General features: G+C 45.6%; 2 protein-coding genes across 2 annotated transcripts; both read right to left on the reverse strand.

Annotated features, from left to right (window-relative positions):
- Nucleotides 1-332: 332 nt before the first annotated feature.
- Nucleotides 333-17,121, reverse strand: LOC135806609 (F-box/LRR-repeat protein 2-like). The gene is made up of 15 exons (XM_065320815.1): nt 16,747-17,121; nt 15,006-15,073; nt 14,468-14,522; nt 13,795-13,869; nt 12,915-13,009; nt 12,177-12,245; nt 11,445-11,540; nt 8,676-8,802; nt 6,996-7,073; nt 6,641-6,774; nt 4,977-5,037; nt 4,108-4,209; nt 3,285-3,418; nt 1,400-1,475; nt 333-885 (listed from the first exon to the last, which is right to left on the reverse strand). The coding sequence occupies exons 1-15, from the start codon at nt 16,837-16,839 to the stop codon at nt 739-741; spliced, it is 1,410 nt and encodes a 469-aa protein (XP_065176887.1). The 5' UTR covers nt 16,840-17,121; the 3' UTR covers nt 333-738.
- Nucleotides 17,122-17,725: 604 nt separating this feature from the next.
- LOC135806610 (uncharacterized) lies at nt 17,726-20,637 on the reverse strand. Its single transcript, XM_065320816.1, has 4 exons — nt 19,270-20,637; nt 18,765-19,020; nt 18,512-18,580; nt 17,726-18,315 (listed from the first exon to the last, which is right to left on the reverse strand). The coding sequence occupies exons 1-3, from the start codon at nt 20,612-20,614 to the stop codon at nt 18,553-18,555; spliced, it is 1,629 nt and encodes a 542-aa protein (XP_065176888.1). The 5' UTR covers nt 20,615-20,637; the 3' UTR covers nt 17,726-18,315; nt 18,512-18,552.

Here is a 20,637-nt window from a genome sequence, read left to right on the forward strand (position 1 = left end):
GATGATACAGGCAAAACCATCAGACAAAACTAAGATGCGCTTGAGCTGATTGCCAGTTAGGTGTAGAACGTCAGTACCGTTGGTCAGTTCCGTGCAATGTTATCACATGAGCTGATTGTAAAGTAATTTAGTGGACATTATAGCGTAACTTGTAGTTCCTTGGTCCTCATTTCTTCTTATAAATTAATCCTTGGCTCTCCACCAGAGTCTACCAGTAGATGATAGATCTGAGATAACGGTACAACAACAAACGTATAACTAATTGAGAGTATAGTCATGATCAGTGTAGTTCTTGCTTAGCTCAGCATACAATCACACTGTGCAATGAAGCATTCCACCGTGGGTAAGTACTGCTCAGTTTCAACCGAAAAAAAATAGGTCAGAGAGAAGATCTCAATTTAGTTGTGAGTTAGACTAGAACAGTGGTTATAGACGCTGTCAGGACAGGATGCCAGAGATGAAATTCAATATGAACAGCAAAAGCAGGTACGGCCCAGCTTTACCATGTGAACAACAGGAAATAATTATAGTCTTCGGTCAAGCTTAGAATTATGATGGTATACTTTGTAGTATGTGCAGAATTGATCCTGTGCCATCATAACAGATAATGCAGTACATGGAATAGCCGGGTAGATATGATCTCTGATATGAACACAGCAGGCAGTGTCATGCCTACGTCACGGGAGTAGGCCATTTCTAGCCCATGATTCGCAAACACAACAGTAGTAGCGGAGGTGCTTACTGAATCACACAGCATGCCTTACTGCATCCACACCTTCGACGGCGACGACGACGGCCCTGACCATCCTCTGCAAGCTCCTGCATTTCCAGGGAAGGCAGCGACGGAGCGAAGTACGTTTGTACGGCAAGCCCGGGCGCACGCTCCTGCAGTACAAACAGAAAACAAAGAGCAGAAGTCAACTGTACAAACTATGGTCCTTAATCCTTGCAAAACGTGGCTCAATACCGTCACGAGGGCAGAGCCAAAGGACACAAGTTAGCACTGCAACTAGCCTGAAGTACGATGTAACAGTCAACTTGGCTAATAACCACTGTGGATATAACGACTATTCGCGAATAGCGCCAAAATTTCCATGCCCAGAGCAAAAGTCCCATCTAACTGTAATACATATAATGAGACTTCGGGTATAGGACACTTCGCGAATAAGGACACTTTTCTGATGCCCCGTCGAGTGTCATTATACGCAAAGTTGACTGTATACTGTTACACAGAGTTTCATGGCTATCCACCAATTCTCAGACAACAATGATGATCAGGTCAATTAATACATGACTGAATAGGGATGCTGGACCGATCAGGGATGCTCCCACAATGTCTGCTCCTCAGTGTTTCTGAGACAGGAGGCTGCACAGGATTGGATGCAGCGTGATGCCTTACCTGCAATGCATCCACTGCGTTTCGAGTAATGCCACCACAGTCATACAGGTCCACTCTTTGCAGTCGAGGAAACCGCCTGGATAACATGGCATTCACACATGTACACACACATGCACACATACACACACATACACATGTACACACATACACACACATACATGCATACACACATACACACACATACACACACACACACATACACATGTACACACATACACATGTACACACATACACATGTACACACATACACACAGATACACACACACGCACACACACACACACGCACACACACACACGCACACACACACACACACACACACACACACACACACACACACACCTTTCAGAGCCGGTTCCCATTACTAGGCAATCGTGGATAAAGGCTATGGATTGACAAGGCCTTGGTGCTGCCGGCCATCTTCTACAACTGTTCTGGCTGCGCTGCGGTGTCATGAAGAGGGCACTGGTGAGAACAACTACTTGGTCCGGCTCATCGCAATTTTGTCGCTTATCTCCCACTCACTTTTTGACAGGTAAAACCCAGTCCAATCACGATATCTAACTTACTTTTGCTTGGACTGTTGTGATGGCAAGATCAAATGAGGCACCAAAGAAAAAATGATCGCGACTAGCGCTTTGAATCGCGATGTGTTCGACTTTTTTGAGAAGTGGAAATCTGGCCTTTCACTGTCTGTATTGCCAAATGCCAAGCGCAGCCGAAGACCGGAACTGTAGCAGGGGCAACTGACATCCGGTACATCCTGGAGAGTGTGACAGGCACGTGTGCACAGCGTCATGCTGATGAAGAAAGGTGTTTTCGATGCGATGCGCGCATGCGATTGGTCGTTTTGGTTGTTCCTTCGTGGACCTGGCAGCAGCATTACAAGAATGTCTCAGCGTATCCAGTGGAGCGTATGACAGCTGTCTGGAGAGGCATGTGTGCCTCATTCGAAGGCTCTGTTGAAACACACTGTGGTGACACACAGGTCACACTGCCCACGATTCCTTCAAGGACCGAAGTGACAGACACAACTGTTCCTTTCCCATTGCTGCCATACGACAGGCTGACAAAGTAAGAGATACTCTACCAGTCTACGCTAGCAGCTAGACATCAGCAATCTAGTGTCAGCTCATGTAACGGCGGCAGCTCAAGTGATGGAGAGTTGAATGAACTCTGGACCTGTAAGAGTGTGAGTACAAAACGCGCTCCTTCGCTGATTTATTTCGTGCATTTTGCTTACCTTGCTTCCCTTCTATGACTCGCTTCACCTGATTCCATGGCTGAATTTTTTTTCATGTAGCGGAGAGTATTCATGTGTCATGCTTCCTCACTATGCCTATTGAAAATTTCACAGAGCGGCAACAAAACGCCTGTTCCTAGTGGCGATAGATAAGCGACAATTGCGATGAGCCGGACCAAGTACAGTCTATTCATTGGAAACTGGCACCTTTAAAACTCTTTGGTATCTCCCGCACATAGTTGTAGATATCGTGAAAACAACAGTACATCCTGCATTGTCTGACCCATGCAATTACTCCTTGCCACATTTGAGGCCAGAAAAGTCCAAGAACAGGGAAATAGAAATTCAGCCAGGATTTACCAAATTAGGACTGGTATGCCATGGCAAAAATGTGTGGAAAAGCAGATCCCAAACCCAGATTTTGAGATTTAAAGTGGGTTTTTGATACTCAAATCGGCCCAAATCGGACATTCAAAGGCCAGCGGGGGACTATTTCCGATGAACGGACTGTAGACAGATTTCCCAGGAGACAACTACGCAAGCTGATAGGAATCTGCTACCCCGGCCACATTAGGAATGCTGCTTTGTATGATCTGTGCAAGAGCCAACCTATTCAGTTATTACCCAGCACCGCCGAGGCTTACATCAAAAATTCTGTGACACTGTCAGTGATGAGTGGCAAATTATCCAGTTCCAGTACTTGCAAGGTCTTGCGACAGGGAGTGTGCGCTAGACACTCTATTCCATAGTTAGTGACATGCACACAGTGACTGATACTCTGCAGTCACACCGCCACATAGGGGAAAGCAGAATACGACACGCGTATACATACACACGTCCACACACACAAATGTACACACACACACACACACACACACACACACACACATATACACACATACACACACACACACACACACACACACACACACACACACACACACACACACACACACACACACACACACACACATACACACACATACACATACAAATGCACACATATGTGCACAATAGTGTGTGCACGTGCGCGCATGCACACACTCGCATGTTTACAGCCGTGTACATGCCCGCACACATTCCACAAACACACACACACACACACACACACACACACACACAGTGATTAGCTGGATAGGGTGATAGATAGCTAGTCAAGGTGGTGTGCTGTTGGACCAAGTAAGGATGAGGATGAGGAGGAGGGCGGGGGGGGGGGGGGGGGGGGGGCAACACAAGTTTAGCATTCAATGCTGCATTTTCAGGAGGTACATGTATTGCTTATCTAAACGTTACTCAGTTCTCCATTCATAGCATAGAAAAGACTGGATTACCGTTGATTAGTGTGGGTTGAAGACGATGATGCATGGTGGGTGTAGACTTCCCAGGACTGAGTGGTTCATACTTGGAGTTGCAATGTACCAGCCTAGTATGCACTGCACTGCATCAATTCGTCATCCGCCGACTTACCAGCCATCTCAAACCATGGCAATTTTGACCTAGTTTTCTGATTGTAGCATCAGTGATTTCATAACACTCCTCCATATCCAGGCGTTGGAGACCTGGACATCCCTGCACAATGCAACAAACACATACCCATTAGCTAAAGCAAGCAATAGGCTTGCCACTTCAGTGACAGAGACCATGCACCTCTATCGCTAACTTGCACTGTTTCAATGCTACATACTCTATTGTCCAAGCATATCATGCTCATCTCACATCCTGCCTGATCTCTCTCAACCTCTGGTTAGCAGCCATGATCTGATGTGCTTTCTCTTATTTTTGCCATTGAGCACTTCAACAAACCAGATTTCTTAGGACCTAGGTATATTCTTGACAGTAGCAATCTACTGTTAGACCTACACACATGTACGTGTGTTGTGCTACTGTTAGACCTACACACATGTACGTGTGTTGTGCTACTGTTAGACCTACACACATGTACGTGTGTTGTGCTACTGTTAGACCTACACACATGTACGTGTGTTGTGCTTGATCCCCCAGTCTAGACACTCTAGGCAGTCTAAATAGCCCTGAATAGAATGTACACATGCATACAGGATCTGGGTCAGGTAACAGGAATTCAAGTGCATTGCGGCACACCACTGATACAGTGATACCGTGAGAGTGTCATCATTCACAGGCTACTACTCAAGCCCAATGCTAAAAATGATCAGCTGTTTGTGATGTTTCAGAGGTGCAGTATTCAATGATAATATCTGAAGTTAGAATTTTGACCATGTTATCAAGAACAGTTTGCCAACTTTTAAAGTCATCATACCAACCTTAAAGTCATCATACCGTCAAAACGTGAAGTCATCATACCAACCTGCACTTACTGCAAACAGAGCTTGAAACCCTCGTGCCGTCATGTGTATGCACAAACTTACTTCTACAGTACTGCAGAAAGAAGGGAAGATATGAGTGGTATACCAGGATGAAGACAACAACTGTGAAAATTCATATACAGTCAGAACAGCTAGGCACAAAACTGACAGAGTACAGAGACATTCGACAACCTGACACCTAGCTCCAACACATCTTCGAAGCACTGACCAACAGGCTTCCAACTCGGAAGGCTCTAGATTAAGGGGAGACCAAAGAGGGGAAGGTAAGCCCAATGAAAATGAGTACAAACTAAAGTCCCACGAGAACAAAGAATGTTGATTTCCACTGGACGATGACGAGACCAGTAAGATACTTGAAAAGCGGTCTTACTTCAATTCGAAGCAGCAAAGCAGCACACCACCCAACTTGGGTTGCTCGGAAATATCAAAAATAAGTACAGAAGGGGAAGCTTTGCGAAAAAGAATTGTACAAAACCGAACGCCAAGCTTCGCCTTCTGTACTTATCTTTGATATTTCTGAGCGACCCAAGTTGGGTGGTGTGCTGCTTTGCTGCTTCAAATTGTAGTTAGACTTCTTCGTCAAGTATCTCATCATCGTCCAGTAACAATCAATATTCTTTTTTTCCCGTGGGACTTAAGCTTGTGCTCATTTTCGTTGGGCTTACCTCCCCCCCCCCCCCCCCCCCCCCTCTTTGGTCTCCCTTCAACCTAGAACCTTCCAAGTTGGAAGGCTGTTGGTTAGTGCTTCGGAGATGTGTTGGATCAGATAAAGTTGATCGAGAACGTTTCACCGTCCTCAGTGGTTACAGTCACTCAATGGATTAAGAGAGAGAATAGGCACACAACATCTAGGTGTCAGGTCGTCGAATGTCTCAGTACTCTGTCAGTTTTGTGCCTAGTTGTTGCACTTTCTGACTGTATATAGTATCTAATTACAGTGGTGGACAGTTACTCTTTACTCGTATCCATACGTTCCTTTTCTTTCGCTATTTTTTATTTGCTCAACATCGGAGTTTCTCAATGACATCTGAGTTTCAAAATGTATAGCAGTAATAGATTTTTGGTCGTAGGGGGACAAATCAGCACACGAAGCACAGAAGCCATTATAGTTTCGACTAGGCCTTTCGTACCATGACTTTTCAAGTCGAATACACTTCTTGCTTGTTGCCATGATCACCATTGTATTCGACTTGAAATGCAATGGTACAACAAGGCCTAGTTGAAACTACAATGGCTTCTGTGTTTCATGTATAGCAGTAACTAGCAACATAGAAAGGTTTGCCAAACTGCCTCAAAACAATGCACCAATCACCAAGGAGCTGCCACGCATTCTTCATAGCTGGGGTGTGAGAGGTAACTATGGGAGGTGGGTTCAGGTGCGGGTAGGGCAGCACAGCCAATTCCAAACACCGCTTCCCCACTTGATTAAGGCCATTACGGCTGTGTTCAAAGCAGCTACAACGTGTATAACGCTTCTGTAATGACAAAAACACAGCTGTAAGAATCTCGCTCTGCCATAATACAAATTTCATGTATCAAATATGATTCGGTCCAGAATGGAGAGAACAATCATGACTAAACCGAACACTCACTCACATTATGGCGGCACAGAATAGGGTTCAAATGGTGCTGTATTCGGGTTCCAGTTTGCTTACCGTAGCTCATGACAATGCTCGGCTAAAAACATTTGTGATTGCTCAGTAAGCTGTGTTGAAATAGACAGGTTGATGTGACGTAAATGCTTACAACCGGCAGCAATATGGCCAATACCGGGATCAAACAGAGTGTGCTGTGGAAACCGTGGCAACCGTGGCAAACAAGGCAAACAAGGCATGCACAATCAATAAGTCACAACAGTCACACACCTTGCATCTCAAACTAAACAATGGCAAACGACTGAAACAATAATATAACTAGCCGTATTTCATTAGGACATAGTGGTGAACAGCCGGCAGCATCTTGACAGGTCAAAACTACCGTGTATACATGTGTATAGGTTGACTGACTTACTGGAATGTGGGACACATCCAACACCGTGAGCTGTGGGCAGTGTTCACCAATAGCCTTCATCGAAGCATCATTCACGGCCTAGATGTGTTGGGGTTACAAAGCAGATAGAAAGACTAGCCACAATTATGACGATAGAAAGACACCTGACCAACTACAGTCACGACAATATTTGCACGAGTTGTAACAGAGTTCATGCTCTCATTTTTAATGATAGCTTGCATTGCCAAGAGGAACCGATACATTTTTAGCTCTTTTTTTCTAAACGCCACCGGCTTAGACACTTTATTGGCACTACTTTGTCCAAATCTGTAATGATCGAGCATTCAGAGCAGCAGGCAAAATCGCCTGGGGAACTGTCACCAAAAAAATCTTTGTCTTATCTTATCTTGAACTGTCACCAAAAAAAATCTTTGTCTTATCTTGTAGTTCTTTGGCTCCTGATCACGATGGTGTTATCCGTTTTTCTCTGCGATGGCTGGAAGTGGGTGAAAACCTGAAAAGAAGGCGCCCAAAATCGTCCCGAAGTACCGAGTGACGTCACGCCGGACTTGACCTCCACGCGTACATTCGTCGTCAAAAACGAAGTCCAGCCCGTGTGCTCGTCGATCGAGCTAGCTGTTCCAATGTACGGCGCACGTGTGCCTTTTTGAACTGTAACACAGATGGGTACGTCGTACCGAAGGAGAATGCCAAAGAGGCAGAGACCCACGTGCAGCTACACAGCCAAATCAAAATAAAAAGCAGCTGAGCTTTCACCTTTTTGACTTCTTCCGCGAGGATCTGTTTTATTTTTGTGAGCACGGAGGTACGTCGTTGTTTTGAACTTTTCGTGTGAGGAACAACACGATGATGAGTGCGTATGCAGAAAACAGTACTCCTCCGGCCGGCGATAACACCACCAAACCGAGCCCCAAAGGGACGCAATGTAGTTACGTGAAGGCGATTCATCTGGCGATGTTGCTGAAGATGCAGATGACAAACTCCTACGTCTTTCATTTCAGAGCCGGGTGGGCAACATCGCCACCTTCGATACAACGACATCACTTTCAAGTACGAGGTATGTGTGTCACACTAAAAGCAAACAAACATCCTTCCACTCCTTCGTAATCACAAATAAAACAAAGAGCTGGAGCTTCGTGGAGGAAATACCAGTGCGACAAACTGCTGTCGACTTTTGTTTATTCTGTCCCTTTTTTGCGTTCTCATTGTGTACAACGTACACATCGAGCGTCCGAGCTCAGAAGGCAAGCGTGCACCGTACATCGAACAGTTGGCTAGATCGACCAGCACACAGGCTGGACTTCGTTTTTGACGATGAAAGTACGCGTGGAGGTCTCAAGTCCGGCGTGACGTCACTCGGTACTTCGGGACAATTTCGGGCACCTTCTTTTCAAAATTTCACCCACTTCCAGTCATCGCAGAGAAAAACGAATGACACCATCGTGATCAGGAGCCAAAGAACTACAAGATAAGACAAAGAAATTTTTTGGTGACAGTTCCCCTTTAAACTTGGGTATGATCAATGCAATGCTGGTAGTGGGCCAACCCTCCAGCCAACCTGAATTGGGCATGGAACAGTACGCTCAGATGTATAGCATTTGCAGAACTCAACCAACAGCTTCTATCGCCTCTCGGCTCTAAGCAACGGTACAACACAGACAACACAGTAGATTAGTTTACCCCAGTACAGCCTCTCAGGATGAGTGATGTTATCCTGGTGAGCTCCTTTACCAGCGTGATAACACCGCTTTCCGACATTCGTGCACACCAAGCCAGGTCCAAGTGCTCCAGACGCTTGCATCCAGACCTAAATACACACATCAACACACACACACACACACACACACACACACACACACACACGGCACACAAGCACAGTAATGAGGTTCATGCATTATTATCCCGCGTTTTGTGTGTGCGGGGCAACTATTTAGACTTGCCTTGTCGACAATGCCGCTTAGACTCTAGCGGTATGTTTGTAGTATTTGCGTTCTGCTCATCATTGTTTCCGCGGTAGTTCTTGCTGATCCTTGTGTTCCCTTTATGCATTTGATTGTCATGACAAGTAATTCCCACTGCATCTCCCCTGGCTGTTTGAATCGTAGGAAGAGCTGTAAATTTGGTCTGTTCGAGAGTGAGGATGTTATTGCATCCGAACGTAAAGTTTGGGTGAAAAGGCGTTAATGTGGATCTGCAAGCACTCGAGTTGGCTGTGGTGGAGCTGCAGATATTTGAAAGTCTGTTTCATTCCACCGGCTCAGGACTGGGATAGTCGCCGAGCTGCGAGGTTAGAATGGCTTGCGAAAATTCCTCGTGAGAATATAAGAATACTCCTTTGTCAAAATATTCAGAAGTGCGCGGCGTCCATTTTCTTGCCGGCCACCCATGTCATGCTGACGAGCTGACTCTTTTCTTGAGCCAACCAGTCGCTGCAAAGCGCTCCACCCGTGTCAGCAAAGACACCGTGAAAAAGCATGTTCCTGTCCCCATGGACATTTCTGAAGATTCCAGTGCACCTAAAGACAATGGGCCAGTCACCAGTCATATCTGAGAGCATGCCTATGATGCTATGGCTGCTCTCAGTGAGGTCACTGTGCGGGGACTTCGCCAGGAAGTGGACAAGCTGAGACATGAGGTTGAACTACTTGGGAAGCACCAGGTATCTGAGTGTAGAGAAGAACTGGAGAAACGCCGGCTAAGCTATAACACATTGCATGCCGATGCAGCCCGATTTCTATTCCACACTGGCCTGAATGTTGCTCAGTTTGACAACATGCTACTCCTGGTCAGAAATGGAGTTGAGAACATAAGAAATGCACGATCAATTCCAGCTGACTTCCTGTAACTGATGCCCTTGGCCGTCCTCGTGCACTGTTCATAGATGAGATTTTGCTGACCGTGGTCAAAATGTGGATGCGGGTATGGCCGTCCGTGGGTTTGACATTGCCCCTCTCCTACCTAACGGCGTTGAGGTGAGCATTCCATCGTTCCTCGGGACCAACTCAAGCAACAAGAGGTCATCGACACACGTTGGATTGCCGCCGTCAGAATCCATTTCGAACGAGCTATAGGGCGCATGAAGACATACCGTATCACTCATTTTATCCCTTCTGTTTTATGTCCGCTTGCTGAACGTATTGTGTTTGTCTGTTCATTTTTGACCATTTTTATGTAACCTTTGGTACCCGTCTACAGCATACCACCAGCAGTACTGGCTCTATTAACACATCACACATAGGACTGGATGCATTACATACACTGAGCCTGCATAGATACTACCACATGACCCCTGTGTATCTATCACCATAATGTGGCTCTATCTCCAAACCTGATCTTAATCGGATGTATTCGTAGTACTTTGTCCGCGTCAGCAATATTGTCGCTTATCTTTCGACAATTTGAACTTAGACTTTGGACACCAACGGGTGCACTTGAAGTGATAAAACTTGGTACGATGGACGTTCCGGTTTAGAATGACAACTAGCTATGAGGAATTAATTGTCCAAGGAAGGGTTCATACTTTTTTCGGTCCTCCTCGTCGCTGCTCTCGGCGCTGGTGACAAATATTTTTATTCGGGATCGACTCTCTTGCTTTTGGAAGCTCATCTCTCTTCCTCTCCACTGCCTGGCTATTTTCTAAAGAGAAGTCGATTGTGACGGTCGCCTTCTCTATAGGACTTCGCGTGGGCAGCACGACAGCCTGTGTGGTTCAAATCAGACGCCGTTCTTTGCAAGATTTTATTTTGAACAACGACGACGACGCGTACAGTACTTGCAAATCTCCACGTCGCACTGGATACTCCGAGCGTTGAGCTGGAGGTAAGGGAGCTGCGATCTCAGTGATTCTCAGCTTGACGAGCGATCACTGAGGTGAGCGATCTCGGCCGTTCAGCAAAATGGACCTGATTCCGAGTAGCCGATTACTTTCTTGTGGCTTGCGCTGCTCTTGCCTGCACAGCGTAACAAGATAATCTATTTTGATGCGGCGCTGTATCAATCAGAATCACCCACCCGTCGCTCTCGAAATCCACTCGAACTCTAGATAGACCTTTCAGGTACTAGTAAACTAACTTGCTAACCAAAATTGGGATGAAATGGGCTGCCAAGTGAGCATTGGCGACATATAAACAAAGCTGAAAGATAAGCGACAATATGGCTGACGCGGACCATGTACATACATTGTAGGTATTACAAATGTTGGTCAGTGGATCACACACATCACACACATCACACACATCACACACATCACACACATCACACACATCACACACATCACACACATCACACACATCACACACATCACACACATCATACACATTGCAAGCTCTCATCCCCGACACCATAATATAGGAACGCAGGTGCACAGAATCATACACTCAAACAGCGACCATATCACACACACATCGGCGTGAAAACCATAACTGTGCAACCATACAATGCTGTACTCACGCAATCGCTGTGCACGCTGCATCGTCGACCACAGGTCCATTCGACACATTAAGACGCACCAAGTCATGACAGTGCTTCGTCATTTCAGATATTGATCTATTCACCATCAATACACACGGCAAGACACATCACACCGAGGAGAGATGATGTTGATCATGGGAACATTCACAAACCTTGTATGACAATTGGTAACCAATACTCTCGTAGCTTCACAACCGGTAATAGAGAGAATGTAAAACCAACAACATGTAACAACATGTACTGTGAAGGCAAGATTAGTCGTATCTACTTGTAGCTTACAATAGACACTAGGGACCCCTGAATGATGTATCCCAAGAACTGATCACGAGTGGATGCTACATTGTATGTGCCCCAGCAAGGTTGAATGTGGATTGTGATTCCTCGACAAACACCTACTCAGCCAACAAGTGCATGGCTGACCAAATGCCAACATTCTAATGGAGGTAATTCTGTTCACTCCGGCTCTAATGAAGTCTGAGAGCATTATCATCAAGGATGCCAACACTTTTGTTGTGGATTATGCACAGGCGGAAAGTGAAAACAATGACAATGGCAGTGTATTTGACTTTGGAATGACCCTCAGGCTGAATAGGACAAGTTATCTACATACATCCTTCATGTTATGCATGCACAAGTCAGTTTCAAAAACGGAAATGATCCTAATGAGCCGCTCAGAAGGGCATATTCACGGTGCATCCGGGCATAACTCACGCCGATGTCAAAGTACAACAACCTTGTAAGTTAAGTTCCTTCAATCGACTGCAATGGCCTATGAAGGGGCTACAGAAAAAGGAGCAGGTAAACACAAAACACCTGTCAGGGCATTATAGCATTTGTTTGTGATACAACATGCCATACACCAGGATGGGTAAAAACCTATTATTAACCAGACGCAACGATAAAATTAATATATTCATCCTTCTCTCGCCTTGGATAATTTGTTGAAAATCAAGAGTTCATAGACAACCAGTAAACCAAAAGCCCAAACTTAAAGCTGCCAGTCAACTGCAACTAATATGTGATGATGTGTGGGGTCACATGATATTCACAGGCTACCCTCCAATACAGCTCAGTATGGGTGCTGCCTATTACAATCATACAGCACCCTAATCATGCAATCATACAGCACCATACTCATGCAATCATACAGCACCATACTCATGCAATCATACAGCACCATACTCATGCAATCATACAGCACCATACTCATGCAATCACAATTACAACCGTACCATTTGTCGCAGAATAGTGCATTGCTAACTTTGGCGACAGTATTTCATGCTCCAGAGTCACCAGTGTTTCGGCTTGTGTCAGGCCACCACTAGTTGTGCATTGGCATTAGCAGTACAACAGGATTATCATGCACTGCCACCAGCCTCAACAGAACGATTGATACACTATTGTACATCAAACCAAGTAGTAATATAATCACTCCAAACTACCACTCACACAAGGTCTGCATCTTGCAAAGCTTGACAGCCGTACAGGTTTAGTTTTCGTAAGAAGCCACGACATCTCGTCACAATGTTGCGAAACACCTTCCCCTATGCAGGACAAGACAGAACATTTTTAGGTTTTAGCAAACAGCAGTATTGTAGAAGGAAGGGAAGAAGGGAAACATGGACACGAGTTATGATCAACTGTCCGCCACTGTAACTAGATAATACGGTCAGAAAGAGCGACACCAAGGCACCAAACTGATGGTGTACTGAAACATTCAATAACCCGACATCTTGCTCTGGCACATTTCCGATATGCAATGCAACAGCCGGAGTTCAAGAACGTGCCAAGAAGCCAACCAACTCTCAGCTCAAGGTGGCAGAGGTGGAGCAGGGGTTTGCACTGCTAGATCGCAATAAAGAATTGCCCTGGAAGAAATCAAGCAAAGCTGAACTCCATGCATTCCGCGCTGCTCCACTCTACGTAGGTGCTCGTCGCCAGGACAAACAGTGCTACCAGCGCAACAGGCTACTGGGCCATATATCGGCATTCTTCAGGATGCTGTACGATTGATGAGCGCGGCATTGATATCACCAATGGCGTGGCTTTCCACCGTACAAACACTGCACTCAACAGCAAACTGAAGCTGCTGAAGAGGGTGGCAGACCTGATGCTAGTGGCGCACAAGGATGTTATCAGTGATGATGATCTTGAGAAGAAAAGGCTCTTTTTCTAGGATCCAAAATGCCCCTATGGTCTAAACTTGTATGTGTGGCTTTCAATCACCGTGGCTGCATCTGGGACTGTGTGGATGCGAGAGAATTGTGGGTCATGTAAAATTCAGTGCATCGTGGGGAGAATAGTGGATTATGCAGAGATGACCACTTACTGTAATGGCAATCTGAAACTCAAAGAGGTTTACATTCTTCCATACACTGCCATCGAGAGCTAATCGATTCCAGGACTAGACAACAAAACAAATCATAGGCAAAGCACATGTACAAAGACATGGATTTCAATGCGATCGCAACACATATCACCATTGTAACCTACAAGTACACAATATTTCCACATTTCAGGCAAAACAAATACATGTATAATGTTAGTACAGTCATGAGAATTCCCTCCCCATCTGGCATATGTTCCAAATAAAGCAGCTGTGCATGTATCAAATTAACCCTTACACAGACAGTAAGCACTGTTGTTTTTTGCAGGTCTCCCCACTAAATCTCCGAGTGACTCAGTAAAGATAGCCTTGAGCAATGCTCCTCCATTGCCCTGCTGAATGATAGGGAAGTGGAATAGTCACATTGGGTACATCGACATGACACGCACACAAGCAAGCTGAACTCCCAAACTAAGTTACCGCCTTGCTACACTATCTAGACGATACTCTACTGCCACTATCCCAAACACAGACATGAATGAGTAGTACATGGGTCCGACAAAATAGGATACCGGTGTATCATGCTTGCTATGCCCAAACCCCAACCCCCCTCCCCGCCTCTCTCTCTCCCTCTCTCTTTCTCTCTCTCTTTAACAATCCTAGGTGGCAAACTCACCTTACAAACTTGAGCACATCGGCAGAGAGATATAATGTCTAGGTTGAAAAAGATCCTGCAGATCAAACGAGTAAACACAGACTCACTACATAGACATGATTGAAGTGGATATCAATATCACCATGGTGATACAAACACAACACCGCGTATACAGCACCACATATGCATGTGACTTGGATACAGTTCATAGAATGTCACTGCAACTAGCGACACTGGGGCAGTTTCCCGTGATTCGTTTTTAAATCCCTTTATCTTACACGCAGGCAGTCGGATGCCAGCCGATGTGTAAGGCAGTCGGACTCTCCTATTCTCGTCCGGCATACACAATTTGCAAGAGTGGAAGAGGAGATTAACCTGTACCTCTTCTAAACATAAACATCAGGCCACCTCTAATGCTCCAGGGTACAGTTAAACGGGCCTTGAGTACGCACCTTATTGGAAGAAAGCCACTAACGCCATCTTAGACATGTATACTGGACTAACGCTACACTACCCCGTACCCGACTGCAATAACGTGCTGTATGGTGTTTTCCCTTACTGTAGTAGCGCATCCGGAGATAGAATGTAGTTTATCAGGCACACACTGAGGTCACCATCCGTGGAAGTCTGTAGGAAGAGCACAGTATAGCAGTGATTGACACTGATGGGACGTCAGGTAGCTAACAATACATTTCCAAACTATCTCAAGTGCCAAGGCATAGCAGCAGGTGTTGACATGCAATCCAGTCCACACAGGAGTTGATTTGACTACATTAGACTAGCAGCAGTCTGCAACTAAACACCATGTACATCAGGGTGCTGCTATTTATCCTTGGTTATTAGGCACCGGCGGATTCTGCTCGAAAAGGTGGCAGATTCTGCTCGAAAAGCAGTGAATTTGGCAGAGCCATACAAACCTTAGTTATGGCAGGCAATTCCTCGAATTCTGCTCCATTCCTTTATCCACATACCAAACATGCATGAAACTAGCCAGAAAAAGTACCGAATTCTGCCAATTTTTCTGCCGGCATAATCCGCCGGTGCCTATTGGTTATTCTCAGTCTAGTCTTCAGAAGGTACAACCTTAGCACCCAGTACAGTACAGTACAGTGCATGATTGCGTTCATGTCTATACAGTATACTCTATACATTATAGTAGTGAGAAAGGCAACACTCACTCAGAACGGCAGCCAAAATCAAATCGAAACAATCTCACTCCCGACGACTGCTCGGCACCGGTCTGCTCAAAGAGCCATCCTGTGCATATTGCAATGCGTTCTTGCCATATCTGCACCCCGTGCAGTAGCTGCCAATACAGGGTTTCGTATCTACACCAGTGTACTCCAACAATGTGGCGTGTTATCCCAATGATAGCACTACACCTGAGCAAAGCGTTCTGTCCGTGTCTGTGATCAATGAGTGCAACTTGCTGTTTGCCGCAACTCACTTATATTTTGGTGCAGCACCGTTTGGGCTGCATGATATGACAGTACCCTACACAATTTCAGCAACTCAAATCATGGATACATGGCCTGCCACACCGCCGTTATATTCAGTTTTACATCACACTCATAGGGTTGAGTCCAATGCCGAGTTTCACGTGGGCGATAGTATTAACTAACACTGGGTTAGATTTAGAGCAGAGAGTGTGGCACGCGGGCAGTTGTAAGTTGTAACCAACTCCTGGGTAGATTTAGAGCAGTGTGCCAATGTTGGATGAGTACTGAACACAGCGACAATCCCGAGTGACATTTCGGGATCATTTGTGACAAACTGACAACTTAACAAGTATGATTTTGAAGGATCAAATTCTTGGATCAAATTCTCCAATTCATGACGTTTCTCCACATTTTCGTTAGATCTTTGCGCACAAAATGTATCCGGTTATCTGAACATCTTTGTTATGTTATTGTGGTGGAGAAGACACAGGATGATGCGTCTAGAAAACTGTCCTCTAAAGTCAGTAAAGAGCCTTGTCCGATTGATTGATCAGAACTGAGTGAAGACCCTAGTTCAAAAATATGTTCTTACATGCATAACTATTACGGTACATAGAAAACCAAATCTGCACGAACCCTCAGTGAGAGAGCAAAGCGCATTGATAACGCAAAAATGCTTATGCCCCATAGCTTGAGTTTCCTCTTGAACCATTGCAAAAAATTCTTTCCAGCTACAAGTGTTCTTCATCGCCTAAAAAATAGAATGAATGAATGTGCTGGTCGGAGCCAGCGGACTTCCTCTGACATAGCAATAACCTGAAACTAGACATTATAGCTGCGTCCGTTAGTGTCAAGACATACCGAACCACTAGAGAGCTGCGCCTCAAGTTTCGGCTTCGATGGAGCAGTAGGCGACGGCAGGCCACCATTCCTAGAGTTGGATGAGGCTGCCATTCCGCAGCGAACACAGGTGCTGCCGCACAGCCAGCAGACCGCACTTAGCTACGCATCCACAAACCTCCTACCGAGCTTCGACATCACTCCAAAGCCCAATGACAATGTCGGAGTCGAATGGTTTGCTGGATGTGCTGGACAACCCGCCATATCACTCAGCCTGGCAGAACATAGCGAATTTCTCAGAGGATTTCACTTGATCAGTCAGTAGTAGGGTAAGCTAGGCTGGACCGGAGGAAGGCACTCCTAACAAACGACAAAATATAAAAATTCCTGTCAAAGCAAAGCAGTGTTGCTTGCATTTTGAGGCGGCTTCCATGCAAAACACGGCAGCCCCGGCCGCGACTGTCACTTACGTCACAGTGTCATAATCGCTGATATTATCAGTACATGTACAGGGATCAGTCAGACTCGTAGATCTACTCACATAGTCCACAGGCCAAGGTGCAAAAAAGTGACTTTTCGTTCCCGTTCGAGGGGGACCAAGGTTTGACATGTGCAAATGATAGAGAATACATAGAGCTTTCAGGATCTGTGTCACTTGACCCAGAAACATGGGGCTTTGTTGACCAAATCAACGAAATACTTCTTGAAGAGTGTTACCATAGCAACCAAAGTGATAATTCCCAATTTAGGTATCTTGCAGATTAAATACCAACAGTGTTGCTTTGGAATGAAGTAGCCAAGGCCCAGACCTAGCTGTGTACACATTTTCATGATGATCGGAGGTGTTTTACTACCTCAATAGCATTTCTTAGAATAGAACACAATAGCGTCAATACACGGAATGCAATATACACTAACCATGCTTATGCAATCAACGGAATTCCGCCACTACACCTTGCAGTTCATTTTCCGCGTTTCTCTCCTCATCAAGCCCCACATACTAGTAGTAGTACTGTTCTTTCAATCAAATGAACCCCTCGATAGGCATACTGCCTTTGGGTCATTTCACAATAGTAATACATTGTAATAATGTATGTCACATTTGAGAACATATTATACAACAAGGAGCCTGCACAAAATAGGAAATAGGACAAGTACACTAGAAGGATAATTTATTATTTCCTAGCATGAAGTCTCTGATTATAATAATAAAGTCTTAGTACTGGCATAATCTGTAAAGTTACTATTACTGTCACGCTTTCATGGGTCTCCGGACATTCCGATCATATTTCATGCCTAACTTTTCTGGTATAGGAGCTCCAGTAAGAAGATCATAGGTCCTCTGGAAACAATTTAAAATGAAGGTACAGGTTAAATTATAATGACAATATTACAGTCATGTAGATAATATGATAAGAAGAAGATGTGCTATCACCCGTGCTGCGGGATGCGGTTGTCGGCCAAAGAAAGACAGTTCCGGCATCCACTGATGCTGACACAGATCTGTCATAAGATTTGTTGCAAGATATCCCAGAGGTGGTGGGACACTCTAGAGCTGGCTGCTATCCATCATGCACATGATTGCTCAACCTGAAAAAGATAGAAAGAAAGAAAAAAGACCATCGCACAATGATTGTGTCCCGTTAGCAGCAAGCCGCGTGACGGATCTACATACATGGCCAAGTATAGTCAGTATGGACAGGTGCTCATTAGCAGCGCATCTCTCATGCTTAAAGACTTGGAAGTTAATACAGCACAGAGATAACGGCAACTAGTGATTGCTTACAAGTTTGTCAGTCCCGAATCCTTACGGTTGGCTGGCTGCTATCAGTCATGAGCTGTGTCACTGCAGACCCTATAACACACATACGAGAATATAACGCTTTGTAAGTATTGAATTCAAGTTCACATTACTTAAAAGGATTTGACCAGCCATGTACACCAATGGTATAAACAGTTACTATCATAAATATCTCTCACGTGAAGCATTCATTGACGGCATTATTTTAAAACAAAACAAGATATCAATGACTACTTACAAATCAGTTTCAGGTGAGATGTGTTGGGTCGTAGGCAATGCTGCATGCTGCTCTGGGTAGTTTGTGCATACTACTGAAGAGTGGTGCCGACAGGTGCAAGCATCTGTACACAACAGCATATGCCGGCGGCACGAACAGTTGCCACTGCTGCAACCAGTTTTGCACCCGCACCGGAGGAACTCTAGGATTGACTTTGGAGCAGGTGGCAGGCTTAACCAGTCAACTGCCAATGTCCCATTGCTTTCTAGGTGCCAGCCTGTAATATGAAGAGAAGAATCACAGCGACAGGAAAAAATGTTCAAACTCCATTACATACAGAGATATCAAGTACACTGGTTCTATACAACATCTTCTTAGCAGATTTATCACAGCGGGTACTCTTACAGGTACATAAGTATTAAAGCCTGCTGCACTTTCTTATTCAACACCAACACAGACAAGATACATACTGAAATACATTCTGCCATTCTCTTACTTAGGTGTACTTTACTATTGCTGCTCTCACCTTGTTCTTTCTCATTCGGTGATGGTGCATCCACATGTGACAAGAGGCATCGCTTCCAAATACCAGCTTGGTAATTGGAGCGGCAGCAGTGCTTTAGAAGGGCGTCATTGCAGGGTGGCAGTTGGTTGGATTGCAGACTCCTTGTGCAAAACAGCTGGTACCTGGCATCATTGACCCGGGAACACGTGGTGTTGTACATGATGCAGACAAACTTCTCTAGGGCGTCGATGACATCGGTGGCAAGTGGTGTAAAAGCTGCACCCAAAGTACTGAAGGCCAAGCGGGCAGCTGCACTCTCCGGGGAGTTGTTGCACAGAAGCTTGAAGGCACCTTTCTTGCCTCTGCCTGCAAAGGCACTTGTTGTGTCACAGCCCGTAAAAGCATGAAAGCCAGGTAGAGCATCACAAACAGCTTGGCCCAACTTCTCGCTGATAGCATTCATCAGGATGTAGCGAGTCTTTACACCGGTTCCTGTCATGAAGTAGAGAGGTGCTGGAATGGAGTGGCTGAACGCAACTGCTAGCACGGCAACATCAGTATCGGGTGACTTGATGGTGATAGTCCGCGATCCTGCTAGCGCTGCGTGGTGAGCATGAAGAAGGAGTCGGGTGTCTGCTTCCTCATGATCGCAAGCCAGATCAGTGACAGGGAGGGCAACTGTAGTGGCAGCACCAGACATTATCTTCATGCACGAGCTGCCGGAGGTGATAACTAGCTCCCTGTGGCTTGGAATCTTCTTCATCAGGTCGACTGTTTGCCATTGCTTGAAGAGAAACTCCAGCAACTCTTCCTTGTTGGCACCAACTGCCAGGAACTTGACAAACTGCCGAGGCAATCGTTGCGCAGGACTGGTGATGTGCTGGCGCAGTCCTCCATCAGCAGCACGGGCAGATCGTTCCAAACTCTTGATTGAAATCTCTTGATACGTGTCGACCACAAAGTCGATCCGGCTGTATGAAGATAGCAGTCGGCACAGATGGCTCAGAACAACAGCAGCAAACTCACCAAAAGTGGACGGAAGATCGAACACCTTCATGGACCTCAGGTGTGCCATGGCATCAATGATCAGAGCTCCACCAGCATCTGGATTATTGGAAGATGCGATTCCATCGGTCAGCAGCGGTAGTAGGGCTGCCTTGCTCGTCTTGACCAGAGTACCTGATGTAGTTGCTAGTGACCATGGCAGTGGTCCGAGTGGATATGAGAGAACTTCACGCATGTCCATTTGGCGAGTCTGTGCAATCAGAGCAATGCGGGAAAATGTTGACCGGTCGGACCGAAGGATGCCAGCTTGATCATTCACAGGGTTCTTCTTCTTCTTGACAGTGAATGACTTCAGATTCATCTTCTTCAGTGGGTCATGGAATG

Source organism: Sycon ciliatum, chromosome 1, assembly GCF_964019385.1.
Source record: "Sycon ciliatum chromosome 1, ocSycCili1.1, whole genome shotgun sequence".
NCBI classification, from domain to species: Eukaryota; Metazoa; Porifera; class Calcarea; order Leucosolenida; family Sycettidae; genus Sycon; species Sycon ciliatum.